At 41.0% G+C, this 22,392-nt stretch overlaps 1 protein-coding gene across 17 annotated transcripts in view; it reads right to left on the bottom strand.

Annotated features, from left to right (window-relative positions):
- Positions 1-4,553: 4,553 nt before the first annotated feature.
- Positions 4,554-22,392, bottom strand: part of LOC143036906 (sex-lethal homolog) — a 64,801-nt gene continuing 46,962 nt past the window's right edge. For 5 of the 17 annotated variants that reach the window (XR_012967411.1, XR_012967416.1, XM_076204863.1 and 2 more), the window contains one exon: positions 4,735-8,409. Coding sequence is in view for 9 of the 17 variants with exons in the window: in XM_076204863.1 (XP_076060978.1) it covers positions 8,202-8,409 (208 nt within the window). In the remaining 8 variants the exon portion in view is untranslated. Of the gene's footprint in view, positions 4,575-4,734; positions 8,476-14,504; positions 14,583-22,392 lie in introns of those variants that run through there. The other 12 variants (XM_076204870.1, XM_076204861.1, XM_076204867.1 and 9 more) reach the window with 9 other exon arrangements.

Genomic DNA, 22,392 nt, shown 5'->3' with positions numbered 1-22,392 from the left:
TATTTAAATTGGGATCACAAAAATGAGAATTGTCCGAAACAAATGTATTTTCCTTACGGAAAGGCTACCATACCTTATTATTATAATGTACATAATTACTTAATAGGGATCATTATCATAAGAATGATCACAGATATTTTCATGACCATTAATTAGCAAATGAAAGGCTACCCTCTCTCTAAGGGCCGCATTTTAGCTTATTTATTTTTAGGAGAAAGGGCCACAGGTTGCACAGGGCTGCCTTACATGATAGTGCCCCCCTCCCTCCCCAGGACAAGGTTCTCAGTAATGCCCCCCCCCCCCACCACCACCATACCTTAAAGCCTGTTCCAGTTATTGGCTTTCGGAATAATCAAACAGATTCTAAAAACGTTATTTAATGTCCCTATTGCCGAGAGGATTAGGGGAAAATATTTCATATTCTGTTGATTCTAACACAAGACTCGTATATTACGGTAAAATATTCAGGGCTCCTTTGACCTCTTTTTTTATAATTATTTTGTCAGCCTTGTGGGCAGCATGTTCTGACTAGAATTGCTGCCCCAGGGCATATGCACCCCCATGTGAGGTCCCTCATCAAACAGCAGCAAAGATATATATATATATATTATATATATAGAAAAGGAATCGTTAAGAATCTGAAATGTACAATACACTGATCGCAAAGGCTTTTAGAAAAGCTTACCAACTTCGAAGATTCTTCTGTGATTTCGTAGATTTCGGAAGCTTTCCTTTCGAATAAGGAAGATTCCATACGAATGACGGGAAAAATATAATAGATACATAATCAAATTAACAAATACACAAAACCAATTGAGATAAACTAACTACAACGTTTAGGATATTCTCTGTACACTTTGGCTTTGACCAACTGGGAACTGGAAACCCGCTCCCATGAGCGTTGTGTCGTCTTCCTCACACAAGCAAACATCCGCCTCGGTTGATGCACCAAATCATTCTCCCTGGGAATCCCCAGGATTTTCCCTGCATGTTCCTTGGGGAGGATAGGATCTTATATGAAGGAAGCAGTGGTATTGCAATTACATGGCTCGGGAGAGCGATAATAGAGCAGTGAGCAACATTAATTCTATACACATGGCGTAGCACGTGATAAATTTGGGAATATGTATATTTACCTAATCATACTTCGGTGGTTGTAATACGCAGCATCACGCTCGTAGGGTCATAGGCATCTCGACCTTGAAGTTTCTTTCGACTCCATTACTTTTTAATTCTATATTTTTCACAAACTGATTTGTACGGAAAATTGTTTCCGACATCCTTATTAATTGTCTTTTGTCACTCCATATTGTAGATCTGTCATTTCTGCCCACTCCTCTTTGTGTATAATTCACCACGATCTTGGTGATGTGTTGGACTGATCAACAGTCGTGACCCTCCCGAATGACAGCATGGCCCGATTTATGGGCGATGTTGCGACCTTACACACCCAACTCCTTGCCCACCAGGTTTCGTGTGCCGGCTCGAAAGGCAGCGATGCCGACATTTTCCAACCCTTGGCGAAGTTCAAACTCAAATCGCTGAATTGTCGGTAACATTACACTCTTGGGCCGGTGTACAAGTTCTTAGTAAATTGAACTTTTTGTTGATTGTGTAGTTAATACTTGGGATATCCAATTCTGCTAATCATTCCTAGTGGCTTCGAACTCGCAGTCTTACAGGTTCCCAACATTTCCGGCGAGCACCTTACTACTATCTGGATAATTACGGAAGATTACAAAGGAAGAGCATGCCGACAGGAGAACTTTTGGTCCATAACTAGGTCAGATGCGAAAAAAGTGCATAAACATATCAAACCATTCTCCACTCACGTCTTCTCCTTTCCTTCCTGAACACACTCCTTTTCCTAATGCCCCTTTTACCCCCATCCATCCTTGGTGGCCCCCTCATGGTCACACCCTCCACGCCTTTTACTAATATTTCTCCATTCATTCTTTCCATATGTCCATCCATGCCACCACTCTCTTTAATCAACCCTATCTCCATCTCCCTTTCCATCCCCCGTCTCTTCCTCATCTCGTAACTCCTACCATACTTCTCAGGTTTTTCATCTCTCATTTAAAAATTTCCTCTTGTATGTTCCATGTTTCTGCTCCATATAGTGCTGTTGGAACAATCACTCTTTTATACATTCTCTTCTTAGCATCCATTTCCAAATGTCTATTCTCATTACAGTTTTAAATCCACCATTGCATTTACTCGCTTCTCTCAATCTACATTCTACCTCCACCTCTACTACTCTCTTTCCCGCCACTTTCTTACCCAAGTATAGTCTTTCTCCCTTAATACTCACTTCCAATTTGCTGCCATCCTCTCCCCTTGTACATCTTACCCCCTTACTTTTACCCACATTTATCTTCAACTTTCTTCTTTTGCACATCTTCCCAAACTTTGTCACTAAATTCCTTAACTCCTCTGATCTTGTTACAAGCTCAGTGTCATCAGCAAACAACACCTGGCTCACCTCCCATTTTTCTTCATTCTCTTTAACCATCTCCAATCTCTGGCCCATTACCCTTGCATTTAACTCTAGCACCACCCCATCCATGTACTAATTGAATATCCAAGGCAACATGACAATCCCTGGTGAACTCCGACCTTTACCTCAATCCACTAACCCTTTCCATTTCCGATTCTAACACAGGCTCTACTTTCATAAAAACTCTTGACAGCTTTCCTCTTATCCCATATATCTGCAATACCTCCCAGTACCTTGATGTCTACCTTGTCATAAGCCTTTTTCAAATCAATAAAAAAACTTTTCCTCAAGCGTTCTTACATACCACAAAAATCTGATCCACACAGCCCCTACCTGTCCTAAACACACACCATTCCTCACCAATTACTCTCCTAATCCTCTCAATATGCATAAATACATACACACTACTCAACAAATGGATCCCTCTGCAACTACACTTACATTTGTCCCCCTTTCCCTTGTAAAGCAGAATTATGTAGGCACTCCTCAATACTCTACCCTCTTTAGACAAACACTACACGACCTCACCAGCCAGTCCACCATCACTGTACTTCACTCCCCATGGCACCCATCCAACCTAGGTGCATTACCTGCTCCCATAATTTTAATAACTGGTTTCACCCCCATCTTTTCTTATTTCTCCTCCATTTTCCTTATCACTGTCATTTTCTTAGGTTTTCCCACTGTAATTACCTTTCCCTCCTTCACATTTACCAACTCCCTAAAAATAATAATACATACATATCCCAAGGGCTTTTCCTCCCCTAACAAGGGAGGTAGTCAATGTCAAAGGCATAAATCCATTCGCACCCATTTCATCCCCACATACTCCACTCCCATTCACCAACCCTCCCCCTCTCTTTTCTTAGCTCCTCCTGGATGATGGGTCATCCCTGCATCTTGCCCAATACCCTGTGTCAATGCAATGCAACAAGACAGTTCCGTTTAATTGGTGACCCTTCCCCTCTCCGTCCCCTCATGCAGAAAAAGAGAAGACAGGGAGAAATCCCTTCTGGCCCTGTCAAAATATTCACAAATAATCCCTCATCCCCCACTCCCATGCATCATCCATACACAACCATTCTCCACTCAGTCCTATCTTCTGGCTTCTCCCTTAACAGACATTCCTCTCTTTCCCAATGCCACTTTTACCCCATCCATCCATCTCATCCTTGGTCAACCCCTCATGTTCACTCCTTCCACCTCTTTTACTGATCTTTCCATGTGTCCAAACCATCCCAAAACTCTTTCATCAACCCTCTCCTTCCCATCGTGCAGAAAGAGGGAAGACGGGGTGAAATCTCTTTGGACTGTGTCAAAATACCATTCACACACTCCCTCAACCCCCCACCAACTCCTTCCATCCATATACAACCATTCTCCACTCATCCCGGTCTTGTCTTCTCCCTTCCTTTAACAAACATTACCTTCTCCCCCAATGGGCCTTTTACCCCATCCATCTCCATCCTTGGTTGCACCCTCATGTTTACTCCTTCCACACCTTTTACTAATCTTTCTTCACTCATTCTTATAAGAAAATACAAATTATGTAGTAAAGAGGAGGAAGACCTAATACACTTCATGATTCACTGCCAGGAATCGAAAGAAAATAGAAGTAAAATACAAGAATTGAAAGGTGATAATGACAAAGAACATACATATACCAAAGGCTTTTTCCCCTTATATGGGAGGTAGCCAAAAAACAAAGGCATAAAAACCACTCCCATCCATTTCATCCCTATCACACTCCACTACAAAGAACAAGTTGCAGAAAAATTTCTATTAGAAAAAGTAATGATAGAAGATAAAAAAGGAAAAACTGTCCAAACTGTGGGGAAAAAAGGGAGAAAAGATGACGACTGTGGTGAACAGAGAAACAAAACAAAAACGAAGCATGTTATAGACAGGGATGTAAATAGGATATCGCATATAGAGTTGTGCTATTATGAAGACAAAACACCTTAAACTGAACCTCAACTGGGCTGTACATGCAACAGGTGTATTCCAAGCTCATACCAGTTTTAGGGATTTTCAAGTTGGTATCCAAAGTCTATTTGGCGATTAACTGCGGAACCTGGAGAGGATGCAGGACCTTTGTTACTGTATGCACATTTCAGCATGGAGAATTGTGTGTGTGGGGGCCAAGCAGTGTATACACACAACTTCTGGCCTGGAGAAGTTGTCTGGAGGTTGCGAGGAAATTGTGGTATGATTCTGGATGATAAATATTAACACAAGTTCAAATCTTTATTGTTTGGTGTACACATCGAGCTCCGACACTTTGAAATTGGGAATTTTTATACCAAATTCCTGGTCAAGTTTCACTTACCATTTAATGGTGTTGTCAATATAATGTCCCATAAAAAATAAACAGATGCAAGTATACATATATACACCAAAAGGCCATGTATGGGGTGGCTATATCAACCAAAAACTCGTTCAGTGCACCTTCTGTTTTAGCTCCTCATGGATGAGTAATGTAAGAGGGAAGGGGCAAGATCACACATGAATAAAATGTCTGGATGTTTGGATGCAAACTGGCTGAGTGGGCTAGAGCATTCCTATTTATGGTGAAGTTGGGAGTGGAAGCAGTTTGAATCCTGCCTAGGAAGTTGGTGGTAAGGTCATACCATATTAAATTCCCAGATTCAAAAAGTCCTCTGTAAGTAGGCACTGTCCTAGCCTCCTCTGAGAGGGAGGGGGGATTCAAAATATTAAATTTAATCTTCGAAATGTCTGAAAAAATTTCTACCAAAAGAACATTAGACAATAAACAAATCATGATCACACTGGGGGCAACCCTTACTTAACCCCTTTGATGTAACCATTCAGGTTTCCGATACATACATTGTATCGAGTTGTGGGGCTGCCCAATGACGTAATGCTTTGAACAAATTCCTTCCATCAATGACTACATGAAACAAAATCTCATTCTACTCATGCCTCTATTTGGGTGTGGCTAGCCTCCATGCTGCGGATCAGAATCCTAGGGGTTAACTACGGGTAGCACTGAACACATCTACTGCTCAAGAAGAATAAAAAATCATATATATAAATATTTGTCAATACAATATCTATTTAAGTCTTGAAGCCCTTTATGCATTCTTTGATGAGAATAGAAAATAATCAAAAATAAACAAAATCCAAGAAATTGTATGTCACACAAGCCCAGGGCTACATCTCTTCTTATAATATATTGCTGTAAGTATATAAAAATAACAATAATTGACAATAATTGAAATATAAAAAATGCAGAATAATTAGGGCAGAACCAGGAGTGCAGCAGTTGCCTTGAGGAGGAGATCCAACAAAAACACTAAGTACAAAGTAGTTTGATTTATTATAAATTAACAAGTTAAAGCACGAACTGAACAAGCATGACATAAGGTAGAAATGTGTTGTGGTTGTAATCATGCGATACAAACATACATTAACTTGTCATCAATATGACCAGCTTGTTCAAACCGGCCACCTATTCCGTGAAATTGGCCGTTTTTTCATGAACTTCAGCCAACTTGTCATGTACTTACTCCCACTCTATAGGAGCCACGCCATTGGTCAGTATCCTAAGTGCAGGACCGCGGACTGAGATGGGCACTGAGAAATGAAGGAGCAGACTGAGGTCTAACAGATTGGTACCACTGCCTCTTGACACCTCTTCATACAAACCCACACCAACATACACCTCTGCCCACTAAGCACACAAACCTGTACCACCTAACAAAGATGGGAGCAGCACCGGCTACCTGGGCTCCTTCTGTTTCATACTAAAAATGTTTCAGTAAACATTCGCCCTCCGGGGTGTCAAGCGACGCAGTGGAGAGAAGAGTTAGACTAGATCAAGTAATTAAATAAGAATTACCAGATGAAAAAGACCAAACCATGAAGTTTTGATTCAATAAGAGATAAAGAAATAACATTCTGTAAGAAATGGATAAAAATCAAAATATAAAGAAAATATAATCAATGCCAGTCTTCCACCACACTGGATAACTTCAAGATAATAATAAATCCTTTATAGATAGTTTCACTTTATTTAAATATTTCAGTGAATTAAATCAGTACATGGCGTGAGCGCAAAGTAACGATGAAAAAAAGTACATAAAAAGATGAACGTTTTATTTGCTAACCCATATGATAAACGGTTTCTTGTTTCTCTTCCCATATATAGCAAAGGCCAATGAACTCTAAATATAAAAAAAATTATTATTCCATCTGTATACTGACCACCATCGCCATGGCAACGCATCGATTGCTCGGCTGTACTGATCAATGCACTAGTGTTTGGCTCCTGCTCGAGAAGTAGTTTCACTTCAAATAACAATGACCAAGTTTCTGGATAATTGTCACACTAATTATCAAGCATAACCAAAAACATGAAAAACAAACCAGTACTCCACTCGTATAATCAAAGAAAAATCCTTAATCCATAGAAGAAACTAAACAGAAAGTTGCAATTCTTTAAACACAAAAATGATGGAAAAAGATGCTTGGAACCATCATGTGGCGTGTGTATTATATATAACTATAGGTTATATGAATAAGACTACATTATCAATGAACATTAAAAATGACACAATCTACCTAGTTTTACCATGTGACAGTCATAATAATGTTTGTCACTTATGAATTGAAGATAACTTCATAAAACATACAATGCATTACACATTCACTGGCAGCATGTCGGCTATCCAGTTCTGCTTCGTCATCCTTTCAGACTTCCGCCTGTTGCAGCAATAAAAAACATATTTCTGCACCATTCCGTCACTACAACCCGCATTTATCTCGTCCCCAAATTTACTTCAGTCCTCAATGCCCCTCATGTTCCTAAAAGACCCCTGTCCCAACTAATGACGCTCTTGCTCCTTGTGTTTCCTATGTAGGTTTAGAAGCAGAACAGGATGACCGAGGATTGGCCAGAGGAGCAAAGATTTGACAATTCTGACAGCGACAACAACCTCATCTTGTTGTTTGGTAACCTTGTCCGTCTGACCTTCAACCCTTCCACACTACATCATAAACCAAATAACATAAGGGAGTACTTCACCTCTACAGAATGTCATAATAATAACCATTACAATAAAGATAATAGTAATAATTAATAAACAAACAGAAAAACTTTGACAAATAAGTGAAAGCTACACTTATCAATGAAAACTAAAAAGTATTATTTAGTTTTACTTTTCAAGTGCCAGTAGCTAAAACACAGTATCCTATGATGTAATCAATTGTTAGTACTTTTTTCTTTACAATGTCATAAAAAAGAAAACAGAAAAAAAAAGAGAAAGAAAAAGAAACATCAGAATACATGAAGGCCCTACTAAGCATGATGGTAGTTCATATAAACATTTTGCCATGTCGAGTTTAGTTCAGCTTTATCCTGAACCAGTATTATTTCTCACTCTGCTGTTCACCTCTCCTGACCTACTATGTGGCAACTGTAATAATGATGACATGTGTACAAAAGCCTCTGACCCTTCAAGAAATAAAGAATAAACATCAAAAAAGGTACAATGGAAAAATATACCATGAAAAAAGCACGACGATAAATGACGATAAAAAGATAGACTGTGGATAAACTTCATTTTGTAGTACTATCATAATCATCTTCATTATCAACAACAACAACAGATTACAGAACAGGAACTGCTATGACGTCAACATAAAGGCTTACCAACCTTGTACTTAGAGGACCTCGTCATCACCATTCAATACCAGCACTTTTTTTTTTTAGTTTCTCCTCAGTACCGTCCGTAGCCTCCGGCAGAGCTGCTAGGGCTGGAGAAGGAGGTGTAGTTGGAATTGCTGAAGGAGGGGGTTGTGAAGTTGTAGAAGGCTGGAGAGCTCGGCAAGGGGGGCGCCGCTGAGTAGTTTCCGCCACCACCGCCGCCACTGCCACCACCGCCACCCTGCATGGGGTTGTAGCGGTTGGTTATCCTGTCAGCTCCCATTTTGCCTCCCTGGGGTCGTTGGTTCTGATTGGAGGAGGGCAGAGAAGAGCAATCACATCAAAGCTACCGACCCCATAAGACCCTACTTTCTTTAGAGACACTAATCTATCTTTGAAATCTCAATTTAGATTCTAACCTTTCTGAGGGTCTAGTTAGGCTGACTTAGATTATGACAATTGATTTTTGAAAATCTATATACTTGGGAAAGATCAAGTGATCAACTTTCATTAACATAACTAGTTGTTTTCAACACAAGGATGCTAATTTATTTTGCTCTCTCAAATCTTAACCTAATGTTAATCAGAATTGACCTATCAATTATCAATTGCTTTTGAAGAATACATTTAGCAAATGCAACTTGGAGCTTGATAACACAGAGAAATGGTAAGAGACCCACAAATAAAAGTATACAGCAAATACCATGCAAGACAACACGGAAAGCAAGGCCAGGGGAAGGAAAGGATCCTATGAGGTACTGTCGAGCAAGTACGTGTTGATTCATTTGTATGGAATATTAGCCTTTCCTGAACAAGCTTCTTCATTCTGTTATAATCACTATAAAAATGCATTCTTTCTACTCCAAATTAACTTTGTGATAATTAATGTAGATGCATAGTAAACTTGGAAAGTACATTTGGCAGCACTTGCCATGTCTTGGAAAAACTTGGCCCCCACCATGATAATGATTTGAAGCCTGACAGTATAAACTTCTCTGGATCCTCTCTCTCTCCCCACCTCCTCATTTTCCTTCCAACTACCACTTGTACATTGTCATCACAAAAACTACATGCTACCATTTGTATTTTGTTAAACAGTCACTGATGCTGTAATAGCATGGCAATGACAGAGAAAAGCAAACATGATGTAATGATTGCAAATCAAATACTACCACACATGCAACACTACATATTTACGTGCCAGATTTAGTGATACTAATATGAAAGAAAATAATGATAATATAGGCTGCAGTTTGACTAGGTATGGAGAGAACAGCATTTGTAAACCCCCATAGAAGGGGAAGAGAAAGATTGAGAAAAAGAGAGAAATAGATAAAGATTAAAAAAAGTGCAGTTGTATGTTAGTATAAGGAGCGGAATATAGGCACGGCAAATTGAACATGTGCTTAAAACTAAAACATTTAAACCCATGTTGGGACAACTATTTGTAAACCATAAAACAACTTTTGCGTCACAGTAGCATCTTAAAAGACACTTTAGTTATATGCCATTGCTGTGGCATTCCTCGAGGAGCCTAGGTTAACCTACCAACCAACCAATCATCCAATAAACATCCAGTGAACCTTCCCTCCTGGTCTGCTGTCCAGTCAAAATCAAACCAGGGAAAAATTGAATGGTCTAAATGTGCCCCATGGGCTCTAAAGATAGCCATAGATCATGACTGACAGCAATTTGTACGAAAAGTTGATTGGACTGCGAGAACAAATAAAGCAGCACAAGTCAAGGCTTTATTCTGGCTTACGTATCCTAGTGCTTTGTTCTTTGCTATCTCTTTCATTTAAGAACATTATGGGTCTTCCAGTGCCGACTACCCACCAGAGGCAAGAAAATACAGAATAAAAATTCAACAAAATGGTTAGTAATTTCATCAAATTACAATACATAGTGCAACAAGTTAGAGCCATCAGCTTTCATGAAAGCACTAATTGTTACCAAACAGTGCAACCTACTGGCGGCTACTCCATGCAAAGCAGGTCATAGTAAACCCAATCAAAATTATACAAAAGAAGAAAATAGACAAATTTTCCCTGCTGACTCCCATGCAATGTTATTCAGTTGCAAACTGCAACCCACAAACATGTCTAAAGATGTATGAACTATCAGTAGACTAACACTATCAGTTCATTTACGTCCTCCATAATTTATGATGTATCCGGGGAGGAGAGGAAGCGCAGAATATAGGAATATAAATGAAAGGGAAGGACACAATGCAATAAAAATACCAAGAACTAGAATAGGAAAGGGAGAGAGGAGTGTTTGGCTGATGTTCAGCTTTAGAGCATGTTGATGTGAATATGAAGAAAACATCCCTGGGGAAATGTAGAGGCACAAGAAATCTTGGCGGGTCAACTACTTGGAGACAACAAAAACCAATAACTGAATGAAGGAAGAAGAAAAGAAATGAAAAGAAGAGTAAAGTAAAGAAAGACAAAAAGCTTTGGAATACTTTAAGGTATATTACATGTAGAATGACCAATGTAGGGAAAAATAAAGAAAAAAGAGAGCAGCAGTAGTAATACAAATGAAAACTACTACATGGGCTAGAGGAGTGATAAAAGGATTCTGCATGAAGTAGAGCCCAGTTCATGATATAAAAAGTAGAAATGGGAAATTAAGAAGTGCGGAAGGGTTTATATATATATATATATATATATATATTATATAATCCAAATGCCCTTCCTCCTTTATAATGGTGGCAACAAAGTTAAATTAAGTATGCATATGTGTGTATGTTTACATTGTAGTGTATAGGGTTAGAACAATGCTCACTGGGTCCCATCAATTTTCCTACAATTGATTGTTTGTGTGAATGTGTCTGTGTCTATATATATATATATATATAAAATAATCTTCCTCCTTATAAGGGAGATAGGCAGCCAAGGGATACACCATTGCCATGTCAAATGTATGTATATATGTATGTATGCATGTGCACCCACACACTTGTGTGTGTGTGTGTGTGTGTGTGTGTGTGTGTGTGTGTGTGTGTGTGTGTGTGTGCGCGTGGGTGTATGTGTAGAGAGAACTTATGTGGAAGGGTATGGAGGGCAAGTAGGAGGGGGAAGCAAATCAAGACTGGGGAAAACTGTCATCATATACCAAATACTGTACATATCCACCATGATTTGGAGGACAAAAAAGAACAATACAAACTTGCACACCTTCCCATAAATTGCAGTGTAGCTCTCAATATTGCTCTCCTACCTACCTACATATTAAACAAATGCCCACTTCCATGAACAGGATAGGATAGGAGGATAGGATTAAAAAAGAAAAGGAGTGAAAAATACAATTGAAGACAATATTGTAAAAATGTAGTCATCAATGTGATTGATATTTAAGGAGGGTAACTGAAAAGATGGATGGTGTGAAAGCCGTTTTATTCTATATTTAGTTATTTATTTTCTATTCTTATGGGAGACTAGTCTAATTGTGTGGACTGCTCTGTGGCCAGCCCCTTGCGATGTCACAACTTCTTAAAATATGGACTGCATAAAACTTTTAGTTAAGGCCCCACACACAAAGAGCAAGTGACAAGAGATTAACCACAGTCTAGGATCACCAGTTGGATTTGTAATTGACAGCTATTACCCTCCCAGATGAGAGCTCAGAGCTCATATATCCTGATCTATGGGTAGTGCTGTGACCTTATCCCCAACCCCAACTCCTCCTGCCAGCTTGTAGTGCTGACGATGCTGAAATTCTCAGCCCTGGTGGGTGGGATTGCACTCACTGATGTATTAGCGGTACTACTACACCATCAAACAATGTGTGTGTACGAGAGAGAGAGAGAGAGAGAGAGAGAGAGAGAGAGAGAGAGAGAGAGAGAGAGAGAGAGAGAGAGAGAGAGAGAGAGAGAGAGAGAGAGAGAGAGAGAGAGAGAGGAGAGAGAGAGAGGAGAGAGAGAGAGGAGAGAGGAGAGAGAGAGAGGAGAGAGAGAGAGAGAGAGAGAGAGAGAGAGAGAGAGAGAGAGAGAGAGAGAGAGAGAGAGAGAGAGAGAGAGAGAGAGAGAGAGAGAGAGAGGGAGAGGAGAGAGAGAGAGAGAGAGAGAGAGGAGAGAGAGAGAGAGAGAGAGAGAGAGAGAGAGAGAGAGAGAGAGAGAGAGAGAGAGAGAGAGAGAGGGGGAAAGGGCGGGGAAACAGGAAGTGCCAACAGTGCTGAAATTCTTAGCCATGGGTGGGATTGCACTCCCTGATGAATTAGTGGTTGAAAGTGGTACTACTGCACCGTCAACCCTTGTGTATCAAAGGGAGAGAATGAGGGAGAGAGGGAGGGAGGGAGGGAGGGAGGGAGAGAGAGAGGGGTGGGAGACAGGGAATGATTCACTTTATTTCCTGAATACAAGTACCAAACAACGATACATTAACATAATAATTGATTTGATAATGAGAAATGGGTCTCCAATATAATCTGGAAGCCCTGAAAGACATATTTTTTTCTTTAAGGTAACTTTCTAAAGACTCAAGGTTAAGACATAAAGCAGCTCAAAAGAACAGCCGCTAATTTGCAGTCTGTAATAGGAACTGACCAATAAAGACTGAGAAAAGGAAGAGGAAATGAGAGAAGTGAGGGGAAAATATGAAGATTATGAAGAAAGAAGAGAGTAGCTGGAGTGGAAACTGAGAAAGAGAGAAGACTTGGGTAGAGGATGAGGTGTAAGAATGAAGAAAAGCTTTGAGGGAGTAAGGGGAAGGTGGAAAGTCTACGAAGGAAATGGAGCAAAAAGTGGAGGTATGGGGAGTAGCCCTGGGGCAGAAAACAAGATGGTGTGGAAGAGTATGGGGCTGGGGGGTTTATTATGGACTGTCAAGACTGATTTGGGGCAGGAGGTAAGAAACAACGGCTAAGGGTTGGAAATGTACCATTTCAAATTCTAAACTGAAACCGAAACAGATAAAAATAAAAGTGGTGGAGGACATGAGAAAATAACAGAAAGGTATGGCAAGGTGCAAAAGAATGAACATAAGAAAATAATGAAGACATGTTATAGTATGACCAGACATGGTGAAATATATATATATATATTATATATATATATATATATAAATTGGGAAAGACAGGTAAGAGATGATTTCTTAAATAATAAACAACTGAGCACTGCCAACTTAATCTAAAGTAGTACACTCGATAGGAGATTCCTTTGCAACCAAGTCATATACTTCAAAACAGTAGTTAACTTATGGTTGTCTATGGGATGAAAATGCTTTTGCACCTTCCTGGGAACTAGAAAGTCTTTCCAGTCACCAAGGGAAGAGTGACAGACATAAAATGTTTGTACGTGTACCTCAATTGCATAAATTACACCTGATGTTGCTTAAACTCCTGTACCTTTCTCATTACCACTTTCATGACTTTGAATGACACTGATGGCCTTTTTTCTTGGTTTAACAAATTTATCCCTGATCAACAACTGAGTAAGCAAGAAACCATTTGTATACAAGTTTATGTTACTCAGCAAGTAAGATGAATTTGATCAAACCAAGATTTTAACTCACAATTTAGCGAGGAATGGGGCTTTGCTTCAAGGACCAGGAAGACTCATGTGCAAAGGAAAATCCATAAAAAAAAGGCAAAGTTAAGCAATGCAGAACAAATTAAGAAGAAAACAAGAGATAAGGCACAATGCAAGATTAGTGGAGGTATAGGAGGTGGGTGGGGAAGGATAGGAGCTAGAGGAAGGGGAGGAAGTTGACGTAGGAAGAGTAGAAGAAGAAGGGAGAAGGGTGAGCAAGAATAGGATGAGGAGCATCATCTAAGTACAATACACAAGAGGGTTGAGCTGCACCTATAAGTGTTACAATATGCAGACCATTAGATATAAGTAGCTTGGCACTTGCAAGGGGAACCCCAACCTACCAGTACCCATGAAAAGAAAGGTCACAAAGAACCCATGGATGAAAGTAAGGAAGGAAAACTTGAGAATATGGAGGAAGAATAGGATAAGGAAGAGGGGTAGGGGGTGCAGGTTAAAGTTTTCCTAGTACATACTGCAGACTAAAGACAGACAAAACCCGTGACAATAGGCAGAGGTTAGGTAGTAAGGAAACCCACACAGGTGCAATTCCAAGTATCAACAGGAAGTAGTAGTTGTCCAGGAAAGGAGAATTCCATTACCCAAACAAGTCTAGTCATGAAAGAAACATTAAACCAAGAAATAAAAGAATATAAAGTAAAATAAAGTAAAATGACAGTAGAGGATGAAGTACCACACAAATGAGATCTGGGGATGGGAGCACAGGGATGGGAGAAAGAGAAAGAAAGAGGAGACGGGGGAGGGACGGGTGTAGGGCATGAGGGTTAGGTACACTGGCTCACCTGGTTGTTGGTTGGGAGCGCGGGGGGCGGGAGAGCTCACCACTCCTCGACTCAGTACCACCTGTGTTGATGATACTGCTGCAACGCACAGGTGAGCCAGTGTAAGTTACAGTAACACCCACTGTATTTGCAATACCCAAATCCATGGACATTACTGTCCGACCCATTCTTATCAAACGTACAAGAGCTCAACAACATCCAGCCTGTCTGCCTATTGTAGTGGTGGTGTTCTACATAAAAGGGCCATGGCTATCACATGATTATAATTTACAGGCTTCAAGAATTGCTGGCCAACTTAAATTTGAAACACTGCCTTTAGTGATTCATGTTAAACTAAGGAAAAACTAAACTAAAATTTAAATAACATTTTTCATACACACTCACAAAAGAGTACAGAAACTAAATTGCTACTATCTAATTATAACACACATGTACATTTCTTTGCACACACATGGATCTTTCACACTATATATCATCTACTGTTCACAATACTTCATATAACAACACCAAAAGTTTACATATTCTTGTGCACATTCTTCAACTGACCTCAGAACATTGTCAACAGGCTTCAAACAATTACACCCACCCACACACATACATGCAAGGATATAATCAATCATGTGAATGCATAAACTTGTATGCATATTCCACATACACACAAAATACTTGGCTTAATTCCCCCACAAGATGAAAAGTTACCACTCATCCTCAAGAGTGTCATCTTTCCTTATAAAACACATTGCACTACTCAAATTTTTCTACACATGCCCTTGGAAACAACCCCCACCCTCAATCAAGCTTGCTTTAATGAAAGAGAGAAGATAGTATATCAAGGTTTTACCAAAGGATAGTAGAGGTCAACTGTCTCCAGGTTGTCTGCCTTTACCCTAGAGTACTTATGGTGTGAAAAGAATTGTGATCTTTGATCTTGTGGGTGAAATACTTTGGACAGAAGTATGTGACAACAATATAATGTCACAGTATCTTCTTGCTCTTGGCAACTTGCTTGATATGAGGCACCAGTTGGCTGGGCTGGACTACAGACTTTTGGTTTGCCATATCTTGGTCCCTGACTATGCCTTATTTAGAAGTGATATTCCTGTTGTAATGATGGCATCTATGGAGGAACTAAGCAAAAAAACAATTGGTTTGAAGGAGGTACGCCACTAAACCGAGTAAGCAAATGGTGGTAAAACCCATTGACAAAATGATGACAATCTTCTGGAAAACTGAGTGGACCTGGAACACTAGCATGGGAGAATTTTGGTAGCCTATTTTCCAATGGAAAGGTTCTGAGGAATGTGATGGTTGTAGGAAGACTATATGGATGTAAAACAAAGAAATGATGGAAGATCAACAAGATGGGGAGAATTAATGAATACAAAGCAATACTGAGGGATACAAGGACAGGAGTTTGAAGAGGTACTTCAATTAGATGAATGTTATGTGGTATGTCTGACAAAGGTTGGATTTTAACAGTAGTGACTGTTGAAATTGTTCAATACATGTCTTAGAGAAAGAAGTGTCCTAGTGGATTGGAGGAGTATGTGTATAGTCTTACTTCACAAAGGAAGGGAGACAAATAATGAAGTAGATTGAAAGTAATCAGTTGCTTGAGTGAGGATGGTAAGGGAAACTTCAAAGTAAAGAGAGTAATTGGGAAAGAGCATTTTTGTGGAGACTGTCTGCTGCAATGGTTCTCTCTGGCAGACTTGCAGCCTCCAACCACTGACAGCACTCATTCACAAGATATTGTAATTGCCACTCACTGAATTTGGCTACAATCACTGACGTCACTCACCGATGATGAATAGTACTGCTGTAGGAAAAAAGTGAGTGCAAGATGTGGTATGTGCTTTAGCACAGGGTATCATAGTGTTATGGCATGCCCTGACCAGCAGTTATGCTTCCCGTACATGGGGCCCTTGTTACAGTCGACAAGGCCCCTTTTCATACTTATACTAGCGTGGCAACATCTTCACCCTGTGTTGTGAAATACGCTGCTCCCACACCAGTTGATATCCATCTGTCTTCCTGTGTGCATCCCCATGTACACATAACCCTCTCCCATGTTTCACTGTTGCCTTCCCTTGTATGATTGCATGCAAACATGTTGAAGTGAGTAATTGCTTACAACTTGCAACAGTGAAACATGGGACGATACGATTGGTGGCGCATATGTGAACGAAGTGCCGACAGAACTAGATGAATAGGAGACATTGTACATGCTGGACCATGAGTGCAATACTGTGCAACAGTATGATGCGCTTTCGTGGACATATAGTGGTGCAAACAAAGGGGCCTTTCATCTCACTTCCCTGGATACTAAGCCTCCAGGCCAAGCCCTACCCTCCGAGACAGCAACCTGTGTATGGAGCCCAGCTGGCCCACACAGGCCATGCCCACCCAGCCAAGGAACTCATAAAACATCTCAGCTCCCTTGCTCCTCACATGAGGCATTGAGGGTGACAGTCTTGGATGTGAAGGAGCTGCTCCATGTCAGGTGCCCCCCAGCACCTTCCCCCGGGAAGGCTGGGACTTGCTGCCTGGTGTCTGATGGCTCCTAGGCATGTTAGGGATATCCAGAGCCAGCTTACAGCCATCACTTTTGGTGCTGATGTACGTAGCTGATATATTCCACATGCCCTCCTGCAATGGGACACTTCTGGGCTACCTTGATGCCCAGAGACAGGCACTGCACTGCCGACATTCATTCATATGCGGGTCCAAACACCCCTCCTCTCCTTCGGCCACTGTTGGGAGTTGGCCATAGTCCCACCTGTCTTCCCGAAGCCTATCTTGGTGGTGACTTTTGCAGACAGGTGGCCTGAGCTAATGCTACCTGTTGATGGCTCACCAGCCACTGCCTGCAACTACTTCCTCTGCATGCTGGTCTCAAAGAATGACCCCCACACCCTAGGAAAGATGGAGGTTCTCCCTGAGAATCCACTTGAAAGCTGACACTGTGCCCCTTGCTGCCCACACACTGAGGTCAATACCGTTTGCATTTCAGGAGGAAGAGAAGGAAGAACTTGACTCAATAGTGCAGCACGGTACCATCACACCTATCAGTGAGGTGAGCTCTATTGTTGCCACCCATACTGGTGCCCTTTGACCGCATCCTGCTTGTGGTACTGCAAATGGATGCATTGTGCCTCTACAGCATTGGGCACAACCTCCTCCAAGACCACAGTCAGGGGCACTTTTGTCTCATCCAGTGTGGCTAGTGGTTCCAGACAGACACCGAAACCCGATATGCCACTATCACTGGAGATGCTTGCTGTCATCTGGGCCACATCCAAATGCAGACAAAATCTGCTTGGATTGCTCCACTTCATGCTGATGATGGTCTGCATCCTCATCCCATGTTAAGAATGTCATCACTGGCAATGCCGGTGCTTCACAGGGACAACCCATCACCTGCTACTGATGCTGACAGGATGCTTCAAAGACTCTGGACTGCGGCATGGATAAACCCTGCCTACTGCCACCTGCTTACCTCTGTGTCTTCTAGGTTCCCGTCCAACTCCTTTGCCCTACTCAACTTTGCCACCCCACATTGGAAGCTCCAGGACGCCCTCTCTGCTGATGGGAACTACCATGTGTGGCCAGTGCATCATCATCCCCACCATCCTATGGAAGCACCCACCGGCCCCTGAAGACGCTACCCCCATCACAACCCATCCCTCAGTGGAGGACCTGTGGTCCTTGTGAACGGATCTCCCTGCCCCAGCTTGCGAATAATCATACCTCTCATGATGGTCCTGTGAGCATGGTGTGTGTGGTATTTGCTTTAGCATAGGGTACTAGCATAAGGCAGGGTACCATAGTGTTGTGGTGTGCCCTGACCAGCAGCGACACTTTCCGTACAAGGGTCCTTTTCATACTTATACTAGGCATGGCAATGTCTTTGCCCTGTGTAATGAAAGATGCTGCCCCCATTCCATAGTGTCATGGTGTGCCCCGACCAGCAGTGACACTTCCTGTACAACGGTCCTTTTCATACTTATACTAGGCATGGCAATGTCTTTGCCCTGTGTAATGAAAGATACTACCCCCATGCCAATCAATACTTGTCTGTCTTCCCGTGTGCACCTCATGCCATGTATGCATAACCCATTGATTAATAAATGCATAAAATGTCCCCCCACATTTCAGGGTTGCCTTTCCTTGCATGATTGCATGCAAATATAAGACAGTGTAGTTTAAGCTACTGTGTCTTCTGTGTGACAGTTTTGTCTAAGGCATGGCTGTTGGCAAGCTGATGATATGTGGGTACTCTTTTAGTTGAGGTCAATATGGTCGATAAATAAAATGCTGGGATGGTCTGCGTATTTGGAAAGAATGAGTAGACTGGCACAGGGAGAGAAGAAAACACAAGTAAACGGTGAGAATTTGAATGGAAGAATTGTGTAGATGATGTGATGAAGGAGGTATAGGTTGCAAGAGGAAATTCTATTGAGGAAGGAAAAGGTCAAAAGATAGGTGAGGAGAGTGATTGTTAATGGATAAAGAAATGATGCAACCCAAAAGGATTTCTTCTTGTCAGCTCTGTATACGTTTTAAGAGTGGACAAAGGCACAGGGATGGGTGTGGGGGGAAGTTTTGCCTATCAGGTCTTGCTTTGGAGGTGCTGTGTCTAGCTGCATTGCCTCTGACCTCAACAAGTTATGGGAGACATGGATCACCCTCCATCCAGTGTACCGTTTCAGTGAAGGTGTTATTATTGTCATTCCATAGACTGTCTGGCCAAGCAGTCTTATGGAGGGAGGTGTTCTTAACATAAGTGTACCAATTTAATTTTTGATTGTCTCTCTGCTGGGTTGGCGTGTCTGTACTTTTGTTAGATATATTGTACGAGTAAGTTGCCTCTAGCTTTACTGACTGGAAACCCCTAATCCTTGGAAGAAATTTTGGTCTTTTGCTTGTGTTGAATTTGTGTGGGACTCTATGGCAATGACTGAATGACACAGCAGGGAGCAGTTGCTAGCCATCAGATTTCCTCGAGTGAAAGGTGGGAAAAACAGTGTCAAAGTTGGTGAAAATCTAGCAAACAAATACCAGCCTTTTGGGGCTGCAACTACAGATGGAGGATATGCACCAAGATTTTGAAAATGGGTGGTAGGGACACTATCCTAAGCTGACTGTGTGGTGTATCCAAAACCAACTGAATAAGAGACCCCCAAGGTGCAACATGATCCTCTTCACAAGTGACCTCACCCTACTCCAAATCCAGAACATAAGATCAAACCTCTCACTAAAACAGATGACGTAACAAAAATAGCATGGCAACTACAAAATGCCTGCCATAAACATCTAACCTTAACACAGCTCAGCCCTTTCAACTATGAACAAAGGAAATATCCAACAGTAAAATTTAACAGCAACCTTTTTCACTGAACAAAACTCTTCTTTTTGATATGCAATATTCTTCAGCCCAAACATTATGGACCTAACTGAGAATATCAACAAGAAAATCAAAATACCAATAGCAAGCACAGGTTCTAGTCAGGAAGAACATTCACCACAGTATAATGATGCCTCACAAGAATCACACTTGATTATGCCTTTACAATATGGTTCTTTACTATTGAGAAAACAGGCACTCTACAGCGCTTGACTTAAGTACTGTCCACCTGGGGTGAGACAGACAGTACTTTTATTGAACCTGGGAAGACCCATTTGAGTAGTACTTTTGTCAACCACTGCACAAACTGGATAAAAAAGGTTACTATAAATAACAACTGAATGCACAAAAATCACTCCAATAGAACATGTACACTCGGAAGCCAAATGATTGGCACACAGTTCTATGCAAGAGCCCCTATACCAGTTATGCAAGCACAACTAACTGAATATATATATATACACACACAGTCAGACCTCGCCAAACATGACTGTTAGATTCCTTAGACCATTGTGCAGGATGAAATTAGTGTTGGGCCAATAACAGGTCTTATGGGATAAAATTGGTTAGGTTCCCAGACACTCTCCAAACACTGGAACACACATGACCAGACAGTCTATTCAAATTGTGCTATCGTGAATCATGGTCGTGTGGCAAATGCTGGAATCTTTTACCTATTCATGTAAACTGTGAAATTTCATGTATGGTGAAGTCGTGCCAATTCAAAGGTAGAAACAAGGAAACATCACTAAAAAATTATAGGCCAATATCACTAACCAGCACAATAGTGAAATAATGTGAAACGACTGAAAGATTAATGGACCAAAATCTTGAAAAGATGAACATTTTGACAGACAGTCAGATTGGTTTCAGATCTGGAAGGTCAAGTACGTTAAGCCTTTTACTTGAAAGCGATTGATGGACTTTGTGTACTTGGACCTAGAGAAAGCATTTGATAAAGTACCTCACAGTTGACTTATGTGGAAATTGGAGCATGTTGGAGGACTGAGAAGGAAAGATAGAGGACAGTAGTAAAGGACATGATGTCAAGCTGGAGAGCAGTAATAAGTGGAGTTCCACAAGGTTCAATGCTTGCACCAATAATGTTTCTTGTTTATGTTAATGACGACATGATGGAAGGAACAAACTATGCCAACATGTTTTCAGATGATGCAAAAATCATGAGAAGAGTGATAAATGAGGACAACGGTAGCATATCGTAAACAGGCCTAGATACTATTTTTGCATGGAGCCAAGAATGGGAAATGAAGTTCAATACCAAAATATGCAGTGTTGGAAAAAGGAAACAGTGGCTAAAGGTCATCCTTAAAATATTCCTTGGGAAGCAAACACATTACAAAAGCAAAAGAGGAGAAAGACTTGGCAGTGTTGATAAAAGACAACCTGTCACTTGACAGACATATCAGCAGGATTGTGGGAGACATATGGACTACTCCTGAAGACTGAAGTGGCATTCCATTATACGAAGAGATGATGAAAAAACTCATTGAAACCCTGATATGTCCAAGATCAGAATATGTGTCAATAGTGTGGTTCCCATGCATAGTGAAGGATGTAAGCAAGATTGAGATAATACAAAGGGCAGCAACCAAAATGATCCCCAGCCATATGAGGAAAGACTAAAAGTACTGGGTCTACCAGTTTTGAAAGATTGAAAAGAATAAGGTGACATGATTACAGTGTTCATGTCATTAAAGGGGATAGATTACACTGATAGAAGAGATCTCCTGATTAAAGATGGGAGGGTTTTAAGAGGTCATGGAAGTAAATTGAGAAAGACCACATGTTGAAAGGATGTGAAGGAATGAAATTTTCCATATAGATGTATATGTGGAATAGCTTAGGTGATATAGCCCAAGCTCAAACAATACATGAGTTCAAATCTATATATGATTATTGGAAATCAAAGATATAGAATAAGTTGGAGCCATACATGAATTTGTCAAACTATGTTAGAAAATTAGAGAATGGGAGACAGGACCCAAAGAGCATTGCTTTCCTGTATACTACAATTAGGTCTCACTTGCAGAAGCCTGCTAGTCTGTGCCAAGAAGGTTGTGTATGAAAAGGCTGAGGTGTCCAACCCACAGGACATTCTCCAGGTCTGGGACAGTATCAGTGCAAATAGCCTTGGCCACTGAATCAAACTGCCCCAAGTGTAAACACCCCAAAGAAGACAGGGAACATCCTACAATGCCATAGGGCCCATCCAATAGTTGTTGCTGATTAATCTGGGAGCTGTGGGGTCTCCTGTGGAATAGCAGAGTGATTGTCCATACTTGTCAAAGTTTGGTGTTGGTACAATTTCATTCCACTTCAAAATTATAAATTTGCAACGAGTTTTGTGTGATGCAATAGCTCATCTGAAGAGGATGTCTGCTGTACTTCCTTGTACTTGGCTCCCCTATTGTACTTTACACACACACACAACTGAATTTCAAAATTGTGGAGACCAATCTC

This window comes from Oratosquilla oratoria, chromosome 21 (assembly GCF_046742065.1).
Source record: "Oratosquilla oratoria isolate Oo_2021 chromosome 21, ASM4674206v1, whole genome shotgun sequence".
NCBI lineage: Eukaryota > Metazoa > Arthropoda > Malacostraca > Stomatopoda > Squillidae > Oratosquilla > Oratosquilla oratoria.
Note: the sequence above shows the minus strand (reverse complement) of the source record. Positions and strands in the feature narration are given on the sequence as shown.